Here is a 16,811-nt window from a genome sequence, read left to right as displayed (position 1 = left end):
TAAAGCTTTGATAAAATGACACAGCTGAATGCAAGAGTATTGTGTTTTTCAACTTGTATTATTTTAAATAGGTATTTTAATTGCTAACACTGATCATATGAAATAAGTTCCGCCCCAATTTAGGTTTCATCCATATTCCTATCCTAAGTCTTTGGGTAGAAATGACCCATCCCCAAGGCTGTTCCAAGTTTTTAAATAAAACTTAAACATGTGAGTAGCCAGATTAAGATCCTGGAGATATGCCAAACAAATCTATGATGAAACAGTCCATAGGTCCAGTGAAAATATTGGACTTCGTCCTGCCTTGATTTGCTTGCCCAGCCCAGCCCAAAGCAGCCGCAATAGACAGTCAGCTCCAGATATGGCCTCCTGTGTCTCCAGATTTATTTTAGGAAAGGAGGGCAGCAGCTCACCCAAGCAGAGTGTCTGCCTGCATGTTAACACACAATCACACATTTGTGTCACAATTTTAAAATGTGTATCACAATGGGCAAATGCATATTGCTGTGTTTGCATGCACATTATAATATGAAAAAAAGTTGAGGGTAACTACAAAAATACATGACATTTCCAAATGAAGCCCCTGACCTCCAATAGCTGGCAGAATGGCAAAGCATCTAGATCTTCAACTATTGTTCTTCAAGTTGCATTTGTTTGAAACTAGAAAAGTACCCTGGAATGCTTGCTGTATCTATTATATTAATGCTAAAGGTGATTACTAATTTCTACATTGTTCTATCCTTCAAGGCTCACTAAGGCTGGCTTTGAAACACTAAAAGAATGCTGTCTTCGCAAACAATTTTAATTTGTTTTCAGCAGCTCCAGAAGCGGAGGTTATAGTGCCTGCATGCTGAGACACAGTCACGTTTGTGTCACACGTTTAAAATGTGGATCATGATGGGCAAATGCATATTGCTGTTTTCATGCACATTATGATATGAAAACAAACTTCAGGGTAGCTACAAAAACACATTACATTTCTTTTTTTTTTGTTTTTGTTTTTTGTTTTTAATAATTTACGATTATTGTGTAGGTAATCTCAGTAAAATAATGTTGGCATATACATAGCACCTCTGATGCAAATAGCAAATATGCATTGCATTGGTGGTCCAAGTTCACTATAGTTGTGTTGGCTGTCGCAACTCAATCACAGAGTGGAGCTCAGCGTTACAGGATCAAGAAGTTCATCGAGAAGTTCCAAGTTACCACAAAGTTGAAATTCAAACATGCTCTCAAACCACATTACGCTGATGACAGTACCCTTGTATTACACATTTGATTAGTCTAAGTATCACTAAAATGGTGGCATATGCCACTTTAACCAGGTCAGATCCTCCACCAGTCAACCATCATTTACAACCTGCTCAGTTTGCTTGGCCGCTGGATTTTTGCATCCTCCAGGGAACCCCTCAGGTGACTTAAGTCAGTTGTTCTCGTCTGTTCTGGTCCCAAAAGCTATAGAAAGGTCTTTCAAGGTGCCAATATGCATCTGGCACTTAAATCTACAGCCACCAGAGAACGAACACAGCAAAATATGGTCAAGCTCGCAATTTAATACAATGGCCTATCAAAGGAAAATAAGAAAGCAATCATGTGTAATAATGTAAGGTTTCCACTAGAAATAGACAGATAAATTGGTCAGCTGATTAACTGGGCCGATATCTGGCATTTTGAGGTAATGTGCATTTAGTCTGTCCCATAACATTAAGCTAATGTTGCGTTACTGAACTAGCCGAAGCTGAACTAAGAGACTTTACTGTCCAAACAATTAAACTGAATAATGAATACAAATACAGCTTAAATATAGGTTACATAGCTATAGACATATACACACATACAACTGAACAAAACAAAATCATGTTCATCATTATTTGAATCACCTCTACATAAGGAACAAGAAACCAGGTACTGGCAGCCTTACTTAGAAATCAGAGCGAGGTAAAACATGTCAGTGCCTGACACAAAAGTTCATTCAAGGAGAGCTGAACTCCAATCATTAACAACAACAACAACAACCTGGAATGAATCCTCGAGTTTAAAACACGGCCCTCACCACAGGTGTCTGGTGTCTAGGTAGCAGGCTAGTCTGCCTCAGCCCTAAACAAAACACGGCCACAGGTGACTTCATCCTTATGTAACCAAGTGACATCATACTAGGCAGACACAGAAGCTTGCATCTTTACATTGTACCTGCACATTGACTTCTATTGCTCATGCCTCACAGCCTCTAAAAGGTAGCATGGCAATGCATTGTGGGAACCCAGGGTAGGGTAAAATAACCCCATTGTCCTCCTTTCCATGCTTGTATTATGCTGCTGACAATACGGCAGCATGACTGGACAACAGCATGAACTCAATACTTCTTGTTTTGTTTCAGCCAAAAAGCAAACATCGTACACAGAGGCTGGGAGGCAATTAAATGCTGCTTCACAAGACAGGATTAAAGGCATCATATTACCTGAGGAACAGGCTGCTGGAACATACTTCTTACAATCCCACCTGAGAAAACAGACCCTATGATCAACAACACCTGAGCACAGATAGAGCTACGATTAGCTATGGCCACACAGTGCTTTTAATGGTACCCAGTTTCACGGTTATAATTTATAAAAATAAATCATGACACGTTCAAATACACAGAGTACTAATTCTGCCGATCTCTGTGCGCTGGTCGAACATAATCCTCCAGGAAGCACATCAAACCAGACCTGAGAAATGACTAGCTCGGATCTGCAATCTTGTTTAAAGCGCCTCAGTAGACACATTGTTTTTTCATCAGCCTGGCCACCAATTAAGCCTGGGGCTGGCCTGCCTGCTGCACAATAGGCTGAGGCCTGGGCACAGGACCATGTTAGCATTCTGCAGACCCAGCCAACCAGAACCTCTGGGCACAAATCCTGCCACTACACTTCCTATTTCTGTCTCATAAATGCAGTACCCATTATCTCCGAGGAACATTTGTCATTCTTCACACCTCTACCTATACAGTTGCAGCACAGTTTCTTTTTTGTAGCACTACTTATGCTGCCTGATGTAGATTTATTGTGCACCCAATAACAAAGAGCACAGGGACAGACTATCACACCATTACAGAAATATGTAGCATGACACCTATATGTGAGATGACATCAGTGCCTGCTTGTCAAAACGAGTGATAGTAATTTGGCTTGAGGAGTGTACATATATAAACATATATAATGTGCCTGAGTAGCTCTGTGTGACATTGGGCATGATGACATTTGTAACACAATAAGGGAAGGAAGGGGTGGCAGGGGAGGGGTGATGTGGAAGAGAACAATGGATTCCTAGAGTCACACTCATGTTTCAACAACACTAATCCAAACTTGAATGCAATCAATGGGATGTATAAAAACATGTGTAATACATGTACCAACTGCTCAAAATTACTCAAATATATCTGTACTGCTCAGATCACAGTGTGCATATACATTCAACAATTACTTTACAATAAAAGGTATAGGTTCATATAAAATGAAAGAGTGGAGAGATCTGTTAACAGCCTTTCACCTTGCAGGTTATATTAGTTACACTGTAATTACGACCCTTAGGCACATTACGGTAGCATGATTAGACAAGGACAAATCTAAAACTCAGCATTTCCGGACTCTGATCCAAACTCTCTGTTACAAGTGCATGCATCAGCTTGAAGTAGCTTAATGCTTTTCCTGTATATGATATTGTAGTATCGTGCAGACTAAAAACTCTGGTCCCGTTTCACCCAAATTGTGTCTCATATCTGAAGAGGCACTAACATCCACTAGAGGGCAACATGCCTGAGCAGACAGATGAGAGAAGGGCCTTCAGCACTCCAACATACCAGTCAAGCAAGAGATATGGGAACAGATAAATGGGCTAATCCAATTTAAAAAGCTCTTTTCAGTACTTGGTGTGCTGACACTGAAGCTTTGATCATTATGGGTGGGTGTCTCCTTAGCACCACAACCACTTGGGCTACAGTATGACAATTACAGTTTATATTATTACATTCAGAACAATTTAAAATAAAAAAAAATCTTGGTCATGGGCATGTGACTATTGTGAGGGTCCAGTCAGAGCAATTACATTTTGTTGCATTTTACTTTTTACCATAAGCTTCTAGGCATGAATGGGATGATGTGGCTAACAGTGTCCCTGCTGGGTCTGGATGTGCTCCAAAACAGAGGACTCTGTGAGACACGTGGCAGGGAGCAACTTAATGGCTACATCAAAGACTTTAGACATCTGTTACCTGCCAAACTGCACTTTCCTTGATGCAGCAACGTGTTCCTGAATGAAACAAACAGGACAATAAAACCTTAACCCTGCCAAGGAAACGAATCAGGGGATGGAGTGAAATACTGCCTAAGGACCACATTCAGTCAGGGTGGTGCAGAATATCCCTCCCACTGAGCACAGATTAGGGATCACTATTTGGGCCAACTATGCTTAGTTGGTAATTTTACTTATTTTTCAAGACATTGACAATTATTGATCACAATTATTAGACTTGATGATTGTCATAATAAGGGGAGCAAAATTTTGATGTACTTATTACATCTAAGTAAAATTTTTAAAATCCCCTTGGAATATGTGGACACTGGATACAAGCATATACATGCAGCCCTAATTGACATCTAATGTAAGTGCTTTGCATGCAGTAAATTCAGTAAAGGGAAGTAATCTCAAATATTTAGCAACACCCAGCACTTTGTTTAGACATGCAAGAGTATGGTGCCACTTCCTGTGTGAGAGTGAAGACCTAACTTGGCATTTTGACCATGAGGAAGCATGTAGGAGGGTTTGATTAACAGTTGGCTTAAAAGCAACCAGGGATCACTCAGCCAAACATGAGACAGGATCTAATCCACTCCCCCGTGGTGTGATTGGCTCACCATGCTGTCAGTCGGTGCTGTAGACAGTCGATCTGGGCACGGCTCTTCAGATCCCTCCCTCTCCTCCCGTCTACTGGGCTCCGCTGTGCCACCAACAGCTCCTGCCAACATGTACAAACAAAACCAAAACAAAACAAAACAAAATAAAATCTACCTTCAGACATGACATGTGTGTGTATGTATGTGTGACAGGCCTTGATTCCAAAAGTAACACTGCTACGTCTGAACAGAACCTGAATAAAAGCCAAAGGAAAAATTAAACATGCAAAAACAACCTTGTAAAATGGCTTCCTTAAGTATGTATGGATGGCATGGCATCCATCACACTAAACTTGGAAATTAGTTTGGAGGAGTTTAAACACATCCAACACCCCCTCAAACAGCTCTCAGAGGGGTGTGTGATGTAGGGAGGGATGGGCTCACCACCTGACTGCCTGGGTCAAGGAGTGCTTGCTACAAATCAGGTCAAGTCAATGTAAACATGATCCACGTGTGCAGTGCAGCAGGCAAGCGTGCAGGCACATGCATGGGCGCTGCAGCCGCCATGGACACCTTGGTCCAGAACGGCTGACCTTCTACCAAGATGAACTCTGACACACAGGAAAGGCTAACTCAACATTCCTCATCAGTTAAAAATACGCCTACTCAGCAGCCGATTGCATAACCGCAGGATATAAAGACGAATTCTACAACTCCGATCCACACCCCACATTGTCACTGGCACTCTAGTTGAGCTGGCTTGTTTAGGTTTTCCCATCAACACCGCTAACTCTTCCCTCAGTTCATTCAAATACTGGGAATTTGAATGGCACTGCACTGCTGCACATGGGTTGCACAGCTAGGCTATATAATATCTTACACTTGACCAAGTCAAGCTTCATTAATTTAAATATACGTCATGGAGCCCAAAACTAAACACCTGGTGTAGACTTAAACAACTGTGCAACAAGTTTCTCAGTATAGCTCTGCCTTCTTCTCTTATGCATGACCAAGTCAGATCAAAAGGGGCTGGAGGACTGAAATACCTAATAATGCAAATCATTGCAAGTTTACAATACAGAACATAACACAGAGACAGCCAGACACAACATGAACGCTGCATTCCCTTATTTGTGTTTGATTACAAGGTTACAACTAGGAACTAACCCAAAAAAATCCCCTCTGTAAGCAGTGCTGGCTTCTCAGTTCACTACACTTGTGTTTTTCCCCAGACACACCCCCTTTTGCACACAGCTCCACTGAAAGAAAATACAACTTAAAAAAAAAATCCTTCTCAATTTGGACTTCCCTTACCTGAATGAAAGTGCTGTATCAGTAGCCTACTTTCACTGCAAAGTTTTCTGCTGAAACTTTTCCTACCGTTTAAGTTGAATTAAAGCTAAATTGCTTGCGAAGTAGTAGTACTCTCCGTCTCCAAACACACACTGGTTGTAATCCAGGGCATGACATACCTCACTCCCTCTCTCCCTCCCTCTCTCTGTCTCCACTGCTTACTCGTTCTCCCTCCCACTTTCTGACAAAGTGCCAGGGTTCTCAAAGTGAAAGGAGCCACACTACAGGGCACGTAATGGGTATAACTCACTGTATCACCTCCATTTGTGCCTCATTTTATTAACAGGGCTGCCTCTCACTGCTAATCAGTATTTTATCACAAAACAAGCAACCACAAGTTGGCAAAGTCTAGTCAAACTGCTTTGGGTAAAAAATAACACTCAGACCAGGACAAGTCACCTCCTGCTTCAGCGGACAAAAAATGTGGAAAATGAAACAGTGCCTCAACAGTAACTCAGTGTTAAAACAGCTAGATGAACAACACTACTGCACAATGAAAAATACAATGTACAGTGCTGTAGGCTAAATATAATCTGATGAATAACTAGTTTTCATTAACAACGATATAAAAATTAAAAATCAATTTTCACATACTTACATACCGAGAAAAGAGGGAAGTACAAACAATAAAAAAGGCCAAACTTCAGAACAGTGAAAATTTGGTGTCGCCAGTCTTTGAACGAGGCATATACTAGACAACTTCTCTCTTTTTTTTTTTCACAAGAGTAGACGGTGAAAAAACACCCTGAATGTTATGTGTGTGTACGTGTGTGTGTGTATGTGTGTTTGCTGACAGCAGAACACTTCCTCCTCTAGCCAGCTGATTAGTATGTCTTATCTCTGAGGCTACATATCTGGGCTCTGAGGCTGACTACATCACTCTCTTTAGAGACAAAACAGACACAGTAGCAAAATGTTGCAATTAGTTAAGATGATTTTTTCCCACTAGGCATAAGTGACCTTTAGGTGAAATGTTTCAACAACTGTATGACAACAATATAACAAATGTACTGACCTTGCGGTGTTAACAGGGAAACATAGTTACTGTTTTTAAAATTATGTCACACTAATAAAAAGAATCAAACTATATTTTTGTTGGCAGGCGGCTGCATGATTTGGGAGATGCCTTCGTGCCAGGGCGTAGCCTGGTGCCTAATTCAAACAGATCCTCAGCAGGCACTTCTGATATTTCTGTTTTTCTGGGCAATTTTTTACGTTTGGCAACATAATTCGTCAAAAGAAACAAAAAAGACTGTGGGCACTATTTTTGCGCAAACTTTTCAAGCAGAGCTATGACCAATTAGCATGTCGGTGACCTGGGACAACCTTTGCCTGTTCATGTGGTATTTTCGTGCTTGTGCAACGGGCATGGTGCAAAGGTGGGAGGGGTGGCGCACGGAAAATAGAGGTATATTTAAATGAGGAAGCACAAGGTGAGATGTGCTATTTTGGTAAAAAAAAAAAAAATGGAGTCATTGGGTGGCCCAGTGGCTCACCATGTACAGCGCATACCATGTAATACTAAGGGTAAGCCACAGTGGCCTGGGTTTAAATCCAGCCCAGACCCATAGCTGCATGTCATCCCCTCTCTCTGCTCTGTTTCTCCTATCTCTCTCCACTGTGGCTGTCTAATAAAGCAGAGATGCCCAAAAATAATCCTTAAAAAATTAAGTTATTGAGATAACAGCCCCGCTCTCAGAGCAACGTCAATTCTGCCGTTCCTGCTCTAGATGAGCGGTTTATGCCATATATTTCACCAACAACTCAGCAGCAACGTAGATTAAACAATGTCTTGCCAAGGTCAAGAACCATATAGTGGAGCTAACATTAATCATGCTGAGGAAGTGTTTTAGATGTTTGGACAAGTCAAGTGACAGATTACAAAGCAGAGCTCAGAAAGTCAGTGTCGTCTTCGTGGCATGCTGCGTTTTGCACAATATATATGGGCCTATACACATTGTGCAGGATGCCAACATGATTTTTCAGGGGAAACACGGCAAAGACAGTGTTTACCCTATCATTCTATTGGCGGGGCACAGCGCCTCGCCAACGGAGCCTCCTGCCTTGCCTGAAAGTCACGCTAAATTAATTTAATTTAATTAATTTTAAAATTAAAAAATAAATAAAATCACAACAGAAATAATTTAATGTCACATTTCTATAGCATATGTCTAGATCGTGTTTTATCAAATAAACTAAATACGTTCAGGTTAGTTATTAATCTAATTTATATAATTTCAGTATAGGGTCTATCTGGTGGGAATGCACTCTGCTGTCTTGTGAGAAGGCAGGGCGGGGCTCCGCTCTAATCACACAATAGTCACACGCGTGCGCACCCATCCACACGCAGAGAGAGGAGGAGAACCAGGGCCGGGTCTACGCAGGGGCAAGAGGGGGCCTGGCCCCATCAAATAAATGTTGTGCCCCCTCAAACTAAATGCCCCAAAATATATTCAGTTAGACATGGTAAAAGGTGCTGGAGCACAATGCCCCCTCAACATTTGTGGCTGCCCCCTCATACATGCCTGCCTAGACCCGGCCCTGAGGAGAACAGAGGAGAATCACACTTGTGCCCCCGCAAATTAAATAAATAATTCATGTCACGTCGGCTCCAGCCGTCTGAAAAACAGGCGAAAATATTGGCGTACCACAGCCTGAGTCAGTGTTGCCAGGTGTACGATAATTATCGTATTTGTACAATAATTTGGCCCTCTTTACGATCAATAATCCCCAAACACACCAAATGTACGATAATTTGACCATTTCAAATTATTGCCTGCCGCAACTGTCTGCCGGAGAGTTTTTTTTTTTTTTTTTTAACCCTGAAGGCATCTATCCCCATGTGACGTGTTTCCAGTCAATCGTGTATGACGTCTATGCGCTTGTCTCAGCACAACGAGCATGACTGGCTGAATGGTCAGCTGTGCCCACCTCATGAGACGCTCATAGTCAGGTCAGGAAGTCGAGCGAGCACGATTCAAAACAGAAGCAGTTGGCGCCGTTAATCCATTCCGTACTGATGCCACTGAGTGACTGCAGGACGCTATTAAACACTAGAGCGACTATATTTGACAATAGCGTATCATTGGGCTTGTTATTTTGGTTATCACATGTGTACGATAATTTCCCTCAAAATACGATAATTTTGAGCCTCTGGTACGATAATCCTACATTTCCCACCTGGCAACATTGGCCTGAGTCGACCACTAGTGGCAAAGATGAGTGCGTTTGCACTCCTCTGGTCCCTGGTCCAAGTCTAAAGGACACCCACACGGACGTTCTACGCACTACAGCCACGGGTTGACTACTTAGTTTGTTAAATTTTCTATTAATATAGCTGAATCAATGAGTACAAATCTGAAGAATATTGAGCAACGTATTAATATTGTCCCCACCCTCCACAATGTGTGTGTTTACGCTTTGCATGCGCCCGAAAGATTTTTGTGCACAAAGCACGCGCACGCACGAAGCACACATCCCCCTCGCCAAAACCAGAACCATAGGGGAAACACTGAAAGAGTACGGCAGAGAGAGGCTCAACAGGGCGGGGAAGCAGTTGGTGGAGGGGTTCTAGCCATGGACGGCATTTTCTCTATTACATTAGTTACATTCGTCACTTCAATTGTTTTTTTAATGAATAATGAAATGCATGTGTATTTGATTTATACATTTATTCCACTGACATAATGAATTGCGTGAAGATGATCGTTAATCTTCAGACCACTTTAGTGTATTCCACTGCACACAGCCCCTTCACATTCAGCACGTGTAGGCAAGCCTGCGGTCAAATTAATGAAAACAGCGAGTGAGTTTGGATACGCCTTCACTGACCGTGCACTAGGATGCACCACTTACCACTGATCATCGCGATTGTGGGATTAAAATAGGACCCTGTAACTTACACTGCTAAACACATTTCTGCTCAGAGACACCTCTACACTTTGACACCAGTAATATATGAAAAGAAATAATATGCTGGAGACTGGTGCATATGTTTAGCTAAAGAACAAAAAAAAAAAAACATTTTAGTGACGATGACGGCAGACAGACTTGTAGTTTTCTGTCGTGTTTCAAATACACGATACACTCTAAATAACATAGCTTCGGGGTTAATGTGAGGTGTATTTTTACACTTTGACGAAGCTAGGCTAATGACTCCCATAGATTTCAAGTCTTTATGCTCAGCTAACATGAAATGCTACCTATAGGAACCAAACCACTGGACGTACAGAGGAGAAGGAGAAGTCAGAAAAAGGGGTATTTTTGCCCAAAATATTGGAGTTTAGAGAAAAGTGACTTAAGGCCTCTGATAAAATCTAATTTCTTTGGTCCATATTCCTCAACACAAGTGAATATCTTGTATGTGCAGACCACAGCTAAGACTCCATATACAAGGTCGAGTGTGCACGTCCGTGTAAACGCTGCAGACAGAAAAAGTCATTAAAAGTTATTACTATTAATCTCCCTGACAGTCTAACCACCACACCTTCCGCAGATGGGTGCAGGCCCATACATGTCAAATCTGGTCTTGGGCTACAGTAAATTAGCACTATGCCTGCAGCACACTCTACCTGAAATTCATTCCTTCAGCTAAAACCAGTTTTATGTGAAATCACCTGTACTTACATAATGGTAAATTCTTAGGCCATGTTGAGTTGTAAAAATGCACAATTCCCTCACTGCATTCTGGTCACTGAAAGATTCATAAACAATGACTAATAAAATTTCAGTCTGTATCATTAAGGTTAGATTAATGTTTAAACTTTCTGGTAATGAATTTGCTTTGTAAATGGAGAAATGGTCTCGATACTTTTAACCCCAAGTCAAGTTTGTGATTTGGACACACGCAAACTAAATATATCACAGCAGATTACATGTTCTCTTAGTTATGATGAGGACAGATACAGTTACAGTCATGCTAAGAAGTATCAACTAACCATGCATGGCCATCAAAAGATCAACCACCAACAAGGACAGCCATGAGGATCCTGTATCACTTCAGTGCTTTCATTTTGAAAACCTTATCTATAAAAAGCATTTCAGACACATCTACAGACCGGGAAAAGGAGATCTGGGTAATTTTAGCACAATTTACTGTATGTCCTGGACACATCCTGGTAACATTAATTGATACTGAAAGCTGTGAAATGGCTTGAAAGCTGTGTTGTGACAGTAGATTCCCAGTGCAGCTGATGTACTCCTGAACTCCAGTGAACATGTGTGTGCTGAAAAGTGGAAAAAAGCTCAACTCAAGTGGGACTGGGCGATTAATCACATTTTATTTATTATAGTTCTACTGTGACTTTCGCCGATTATTAAAACAAGATAATTGTGCCAGATTTTGTTTTGCAGTGATGCTCTTGTTTTGTCTTGAGTTGTAAATAAAGCGCACACTCTCCTTTGCAGGGGTGCACTTTCGCTCCCTCCTAATAGCCCAAATTCGTTCTCAACCAGGCTGTGGCATGCTTATTAAAGTTCAAGGAAATCCACTGTTACACAGAAATTTTTTCAAGTTCAATAAGTGCATGCTGCCTCCAAAGTCAGTGAGTAATTGTGTTAAATAATCGTGATCTCAATATTGATAACCATGTAATTTTTGCCATAATCGAGTACTCAAGTGAGATATGATTTTGAAGCCCCACTCCATAATTACAGCTAGATGCCTTGCGATGAAATACCGTCCTAAATGCAGCATGTTGTTTGAGCTTTTGACTCCAAGACTGAGAATGCTAGAGTGAGTAAGTAAGTAATTGTTGTTTAAGACTCTGGAAAGGTTGTTTACATTTGTTATGATTATAGATATGGGAGTACACCAGATGTGCTTGAGTTGTGATGGGCTGAGAAAGTTACAACTTAGTCCAATCATAGTCATATTTGCTGTGCATGATCTCTGGCCTCCCATAACAAAAAGCTCTCAAAGGATTTTAGATATTCACAACCACTTTGCCGCAGTGTGTTTTTGAAATTTACGCAAAACGCTTATGATCAGAAAAACAGCCATGACTCATCAACTGTCAATCAAATCAATCTATTCGGTTCTGGGGCAACAGTCAACAAGACACAGACAGAAGCACAGACACAGATACACTAAAACAGAATATGAGGACTATAACAGAAGAAACATAAAAAGTACAAAAGAGCTGCGTTGGGATCATGCCTAAATGTACGAGGTTAAGTAAATAAGCGAATGTGCTTGGCATGAAGTTTTACACTGGAAAATGCGCCAAGCTCAGTGCACTGTCCTTAGGTGCCTTGTTCAGGCCTCGGGAGTAAATGATGCGTTACACCAATTGGTGGAGCATCTGGGGAGGCGGAAGTGGCGCCTGTGAGGGAACATTTGGGGTAGAGGACGCGGGTACCGTCCCCCAGTACATCATGGGCCTTTCTCCTGGCCTGCTACTCGAATGATACGACACTATGACATGTTTCAAATCAGATCAGTCAAATGGTGACTCCCCTGTGATATCCACCGTCTCGTTGTATTTGGTGCCGTATGCACGACATCTTCTATTTCCCCAGTGTTTGAGCAAACATCACCAAAATATATGACAATACAAACGGAATCAGAAGAGTGTTATGTGATTTGTTTGACCTACATGTTTACTGTTGTAAATGTTTTAAATTGAATCAGACAAACACACCCCGGTCTGACACATGTGATGTCATTGCCTCAAGCTGTAAGAAGATGCGTGGAAAAGTAAGTCACCTGCTCTTGGGATACAAATGTTGAGGGTTCAAATCCCATGGTGGCCAAGTTCTACTTGCCAACAATGTGCCAATCTACATATGTGGCATGTTTTCGAATTCTTCTGAAGGTGCCTATTGTGTTTGGACCCTGTGAATTGCCACTTGCGCGTATATGTTCAAATTTGTTACAGCAGATTTTGAAAAAGTCTGCTTGCATCTAAGATTTGAGTACAATGAGGTCGTCAATGAGGGTAAACTCTGTGGCAATGGAGAGCTGAACGTTATCTGCATAGCAGTGGAAGTGGAGCATGATTAGGGATAATGTGACTGAACAAAGAGGAAAGGACCAAAGACCTTGGGGAATGCAGTGGGAGACTGGGCTGATGTCTGATTTGCAGTTGAGGAAGTTTATGAATTAGTGTCTGACTGAGTTATGATTTAAATCTGGAGAGTGCTGCACAAGTAACAATAACAAACCAGGAGAGGACGATGGTTTACGGGACTGAAGGCTGCAAGCTACAAAACTAGAAGGATCAAATATTAAGGGGCGTGAGAGGATATCAGTAATACGCAGTAATTTGAAAATTGGAAAAAGTTTATACATATAATTAATTTCAAGGTGTGTTTTGAGCTGAGATGTGCCTATTACTTCCAGTACTTTCGACGGAGATAGAGGGTTGGGGATAGATTTACAGTTATTTAAAATACCAGGGTAAAGACTGGTCTTATATGGGGTTGAGCAAAGTAAAAAGCAGAGTGGACATAAACAGTGGAGAGTGAGAAAATTTCAGTAAAGACAATCTCACAATGGGAAGACAGGTCTTGGCAAAGGAAAGCATTGGGTCTGAACACACAACGTGGAGTCTTCATGCCCATCAGCATTTTAGTGAAGTCAGCACATCAGCAAGAAAATGAATCTGAGACATGTCAACGGGAGGGAAAGTGGAGGAAATAATAAAAACGCCCCCCTTGTATGTGTATATTTTCAGGGTGATGAAACCAGAAATGAGAAAAATAATTCAAGTGACTGCAAGCACGACTGGCAAAGTAATAAACTGCAAGCCTGTCACATTTTATTAAGTCACCAAGCAGAAGCAGCTGAACACAAAAAGGAGACGGTGCTGGTGATGCACAGATTTCTCCACCCTGTTAGGATTTTTTTCTGAGGACATTTGCAGGACACAAATAATGAAACACCTACTAAAAAACACAAAATGGCCCAAAGTAATTTTAGTTTTTTTAAAAAATGGGATATTGTCAGGTGGCAGCACATTAATCGTTAAGGTTAATTAATTAGATTCATGAGAACTTTTACATTTCATCGCTGTTACTGAATCGGATGTTATTAACACTGTAGGGTCCGAGAAGACTTCTAGATGCTAGCCACTTTGCACATTCAATGCAACAGTAATTTAATAAGGTTTGATAGTCGTGATATACTAAGATGACTGTAATACTAATGCTGTCGGAAATGAGCACAAAACAGGTTTGAGCCCTGTGGGGAATCCCGCGGTGCTTCCCTCTGACCAGCGAACCAGTCCAGAAATTTCCAAGAGTCGAGGGAAACTTTGCCTCGGAATTTCATTTTCTCTGGTCACACACACACACACACACACACACACACACACACACAGCACAACAGGTGTACGAGAGTAATGACATGTTGAAAGTTTACTGGCGAGTGACGCTGAGGTGAAAATGGAAGTAAGTGAGTCTGAGCCTCCCTGGGTGGTGACTGGTTGAGTTAAAACGAAAGTGAGTGTGTGTGTGTGTGTGTGTGTGTGTGTTTGTGTGTGCGCGCGCGTGTGTGTGCGTGAGTGTGTGCTAACGTTAGCACGCTAGCTACCGGATGGCTACATTACTCGTGCTTGTTTTCTAAAATTCGCTCCTATGCAAACAGAAAACAACCACAACGACGTAAAGTTCACATGTTCAACAAAATCCCGACGCCCAGAGCACACTTCACACACAAATGCAACGTTCACAAGTCGCTTCATTTTGGAAAATTAAATCGAGTTACTCACTCAGAAAGAATCAGCTGATACAACGGTGACTCAGTAGACTCCACGACTTCCGCATTCCCCTGCGATGACTTCTGCACCAGCCAATGGTCACGAGGGAAGTGAAGCATACTGGACCAATGGTTTTGCGCGATTTCCAACAGCCAATGGGAGTTTAGAAAGCGGGGGTGAGTGATGCGCACACACCCACAGTGTAACCAATCAGGTGCGTCTGTACTTGTAAGGCGCACCAATAGAAAATCACAGCGCGGCACAAACTGTCTGCGCACGCACGCACACCGGTTAGCAGCATGGTATTATTAGGCTATGAATTTAGTAGTCACATATGGTATTGCAATACTAATACCACTACTAACACTAATACTACCACTAATAATAAAATTAATTTAAAAAAATCACCACCTTGATTTTGTATAATTTTGTATAATCCTAATAAAAGTCTAATCTTCATTCATTCTGCAACTTCCAAACCATAAAATACACTTTAAAAGCATAAAACTGTGAGTAAAACAATAAAAAAACAACAACAAATGAATGAATTATGTATTATTATAAATCTAAATTGAGCATGAATTACAAAGATTAGTAGACTGAGCTCATGCGTATGCAAAGGAGTAGAAAACCGAGCGGCGTGTATGAATTTGGTGTCTTTTCTTTGAGCTGCGCTGACATAGACGTTGGCATGTGTACGTGTGGTGCGCCCAGTCTGCAGCGCTGTATCCAGGGCCAAGCACTATTTTTGTTCATCGGCCTTGCCTGTAATCGCCTGCGCCTGACCTCAGATGCTCTCAGTTACCAGTCAACAGTCGTGCAACCCTTCACCTCACCTCCACGCACGACACACTCCAGGGACATTTCTGCCTGCTCTGACGGATCCATAAAGGCAAAGCATGACGTCCGTCCCATTCCAGTGTTTTTTTTTTTTTTTTTTTCAGGCCAAGATAGTGTGTGTAGAAAAAAAGCAATTGTTCAAGTTCAGTTTACATTTTAAAAATTATTAGCAATTTATTTTGAGTCTCTCAGTCAATGTTTGAATTAGTATCAAACAAATGATCCGTCGTTTTTCAACACTGAAAAATGACGGATCAATATTCCACTGGGATAATTCAAAGTCAAATCCTGTGTGTGCATGCATTATCTATCTGCTGGGAGATGCTGCACTGACCCTTGGCTTGGGTTCGTGCATACATGGCAATACTCTGGCTCCATCTAGTGGTGGGAATCATATCAGCGTGAAGGACCACAGTGGGACTGCAGGGATGAACGCTCGCACCATTCCCTGATGAGTTATCTGTCGTTTTGCAAATATAAAAAAGGTTCTTCACCTTGGGATTACATTGTGTTTGAGTAAAGCATACAGAGCTTCGAGCAAAACACCCCTGACTTCAGTGAGTAGTGTGTGTGTGTGTGTGTGTGTGTGTGTGTGTGTGTGTGACTCCCCTGGGATTAATGTGTGCCTGTTTCATTCAGTTTCTATAACGACTGAGCTCACAAATGAGGAGCGACAAATCAGTGGAGACAGAGGAGGATCGATACTCGAGGGTGATGACAAAACTTGGGCTGGTGTGGCTGAATCCCCGGGCTCAAGTGCAGCAGGAAGGTGGGAGGCGGACAGGTGGGTGTAGATCACACAGACCAATCATAGCTGGTCCTCAGGCCAGTACTTATCTGTACACAACCAGGCCAGACAGTGATTTTGATCTTTATCCTGGTGAACTGCAGCCTGTCTACAACGGCATCATGGTAAGGGACTTCACCATTAATAGAGGTGATTATGATGAGGGGCCACTCTCAGCAGCAAGGCATAAGATGATTTTTCTGCAGTGCATATGAACCAATTTAGTCATTTAACAAGAAATTTTAAAACCAGAGTCAGTCT

At 41.7% G+C, this 16,811-nt stretch overlaps 1 protein-coding gene across 3 annotated transcripts in view; it reads right to left on the bottom strand.

Annotated features, from left to right (window-relative positions):
- The window catches only part of mtmr4 (myotubularin related protein 4), a 51,069-nt gene extending 36,070 nt beyond the window's left edge, over positions 1-14,999 (bottom strand). The window contains exons 1-2 of one of the 3 annotated variants that reach the window (XM_030068550.1): positions 14,936-14,999; positions 4,893-4,993 (exon numbers count right to left, since the gene is read on the bottom strand). In XM_030068550.1, coding sequence (XP_029924410.1) covers positions 4,893-4,895 — 3 coding nt within the window. In that variant the 5' untranslated portion in view covers positions 4,896-4,993; positions 14,936-14,999. Of the gene's footprint in view, positions 1-4,892; positions 4,994-6,185; positions 6,313-6,822; positions 6,841-14,935 lie in introns of those variants that run through there. The other 2 variants (XM_030068551.1, XM_030068552.1) reach the window with 2 other exon arrangements.
- Positions 15,000-16,811: the final 1,812 nt, after the last annotated feature.

Source organism: Myripristis murdjan, chromosome 14 (assembly GCF_902150065.1).
Source record: "Myripristis murdjan chromosome 14, fMyrMur1.1, whole genome shotgun sequence".
Classification (NCBI taxonomy): Eukaryota; Metazoa; Chordata; class Actinopteri; order Holocentriformes; family Holocentridae; genus Myripristis; species Myripristis murdjan.
Note: the sequence above shows the minus strand (reverse complement) of the source record. Positions and strands in the feature narration are given on the sequence as shown.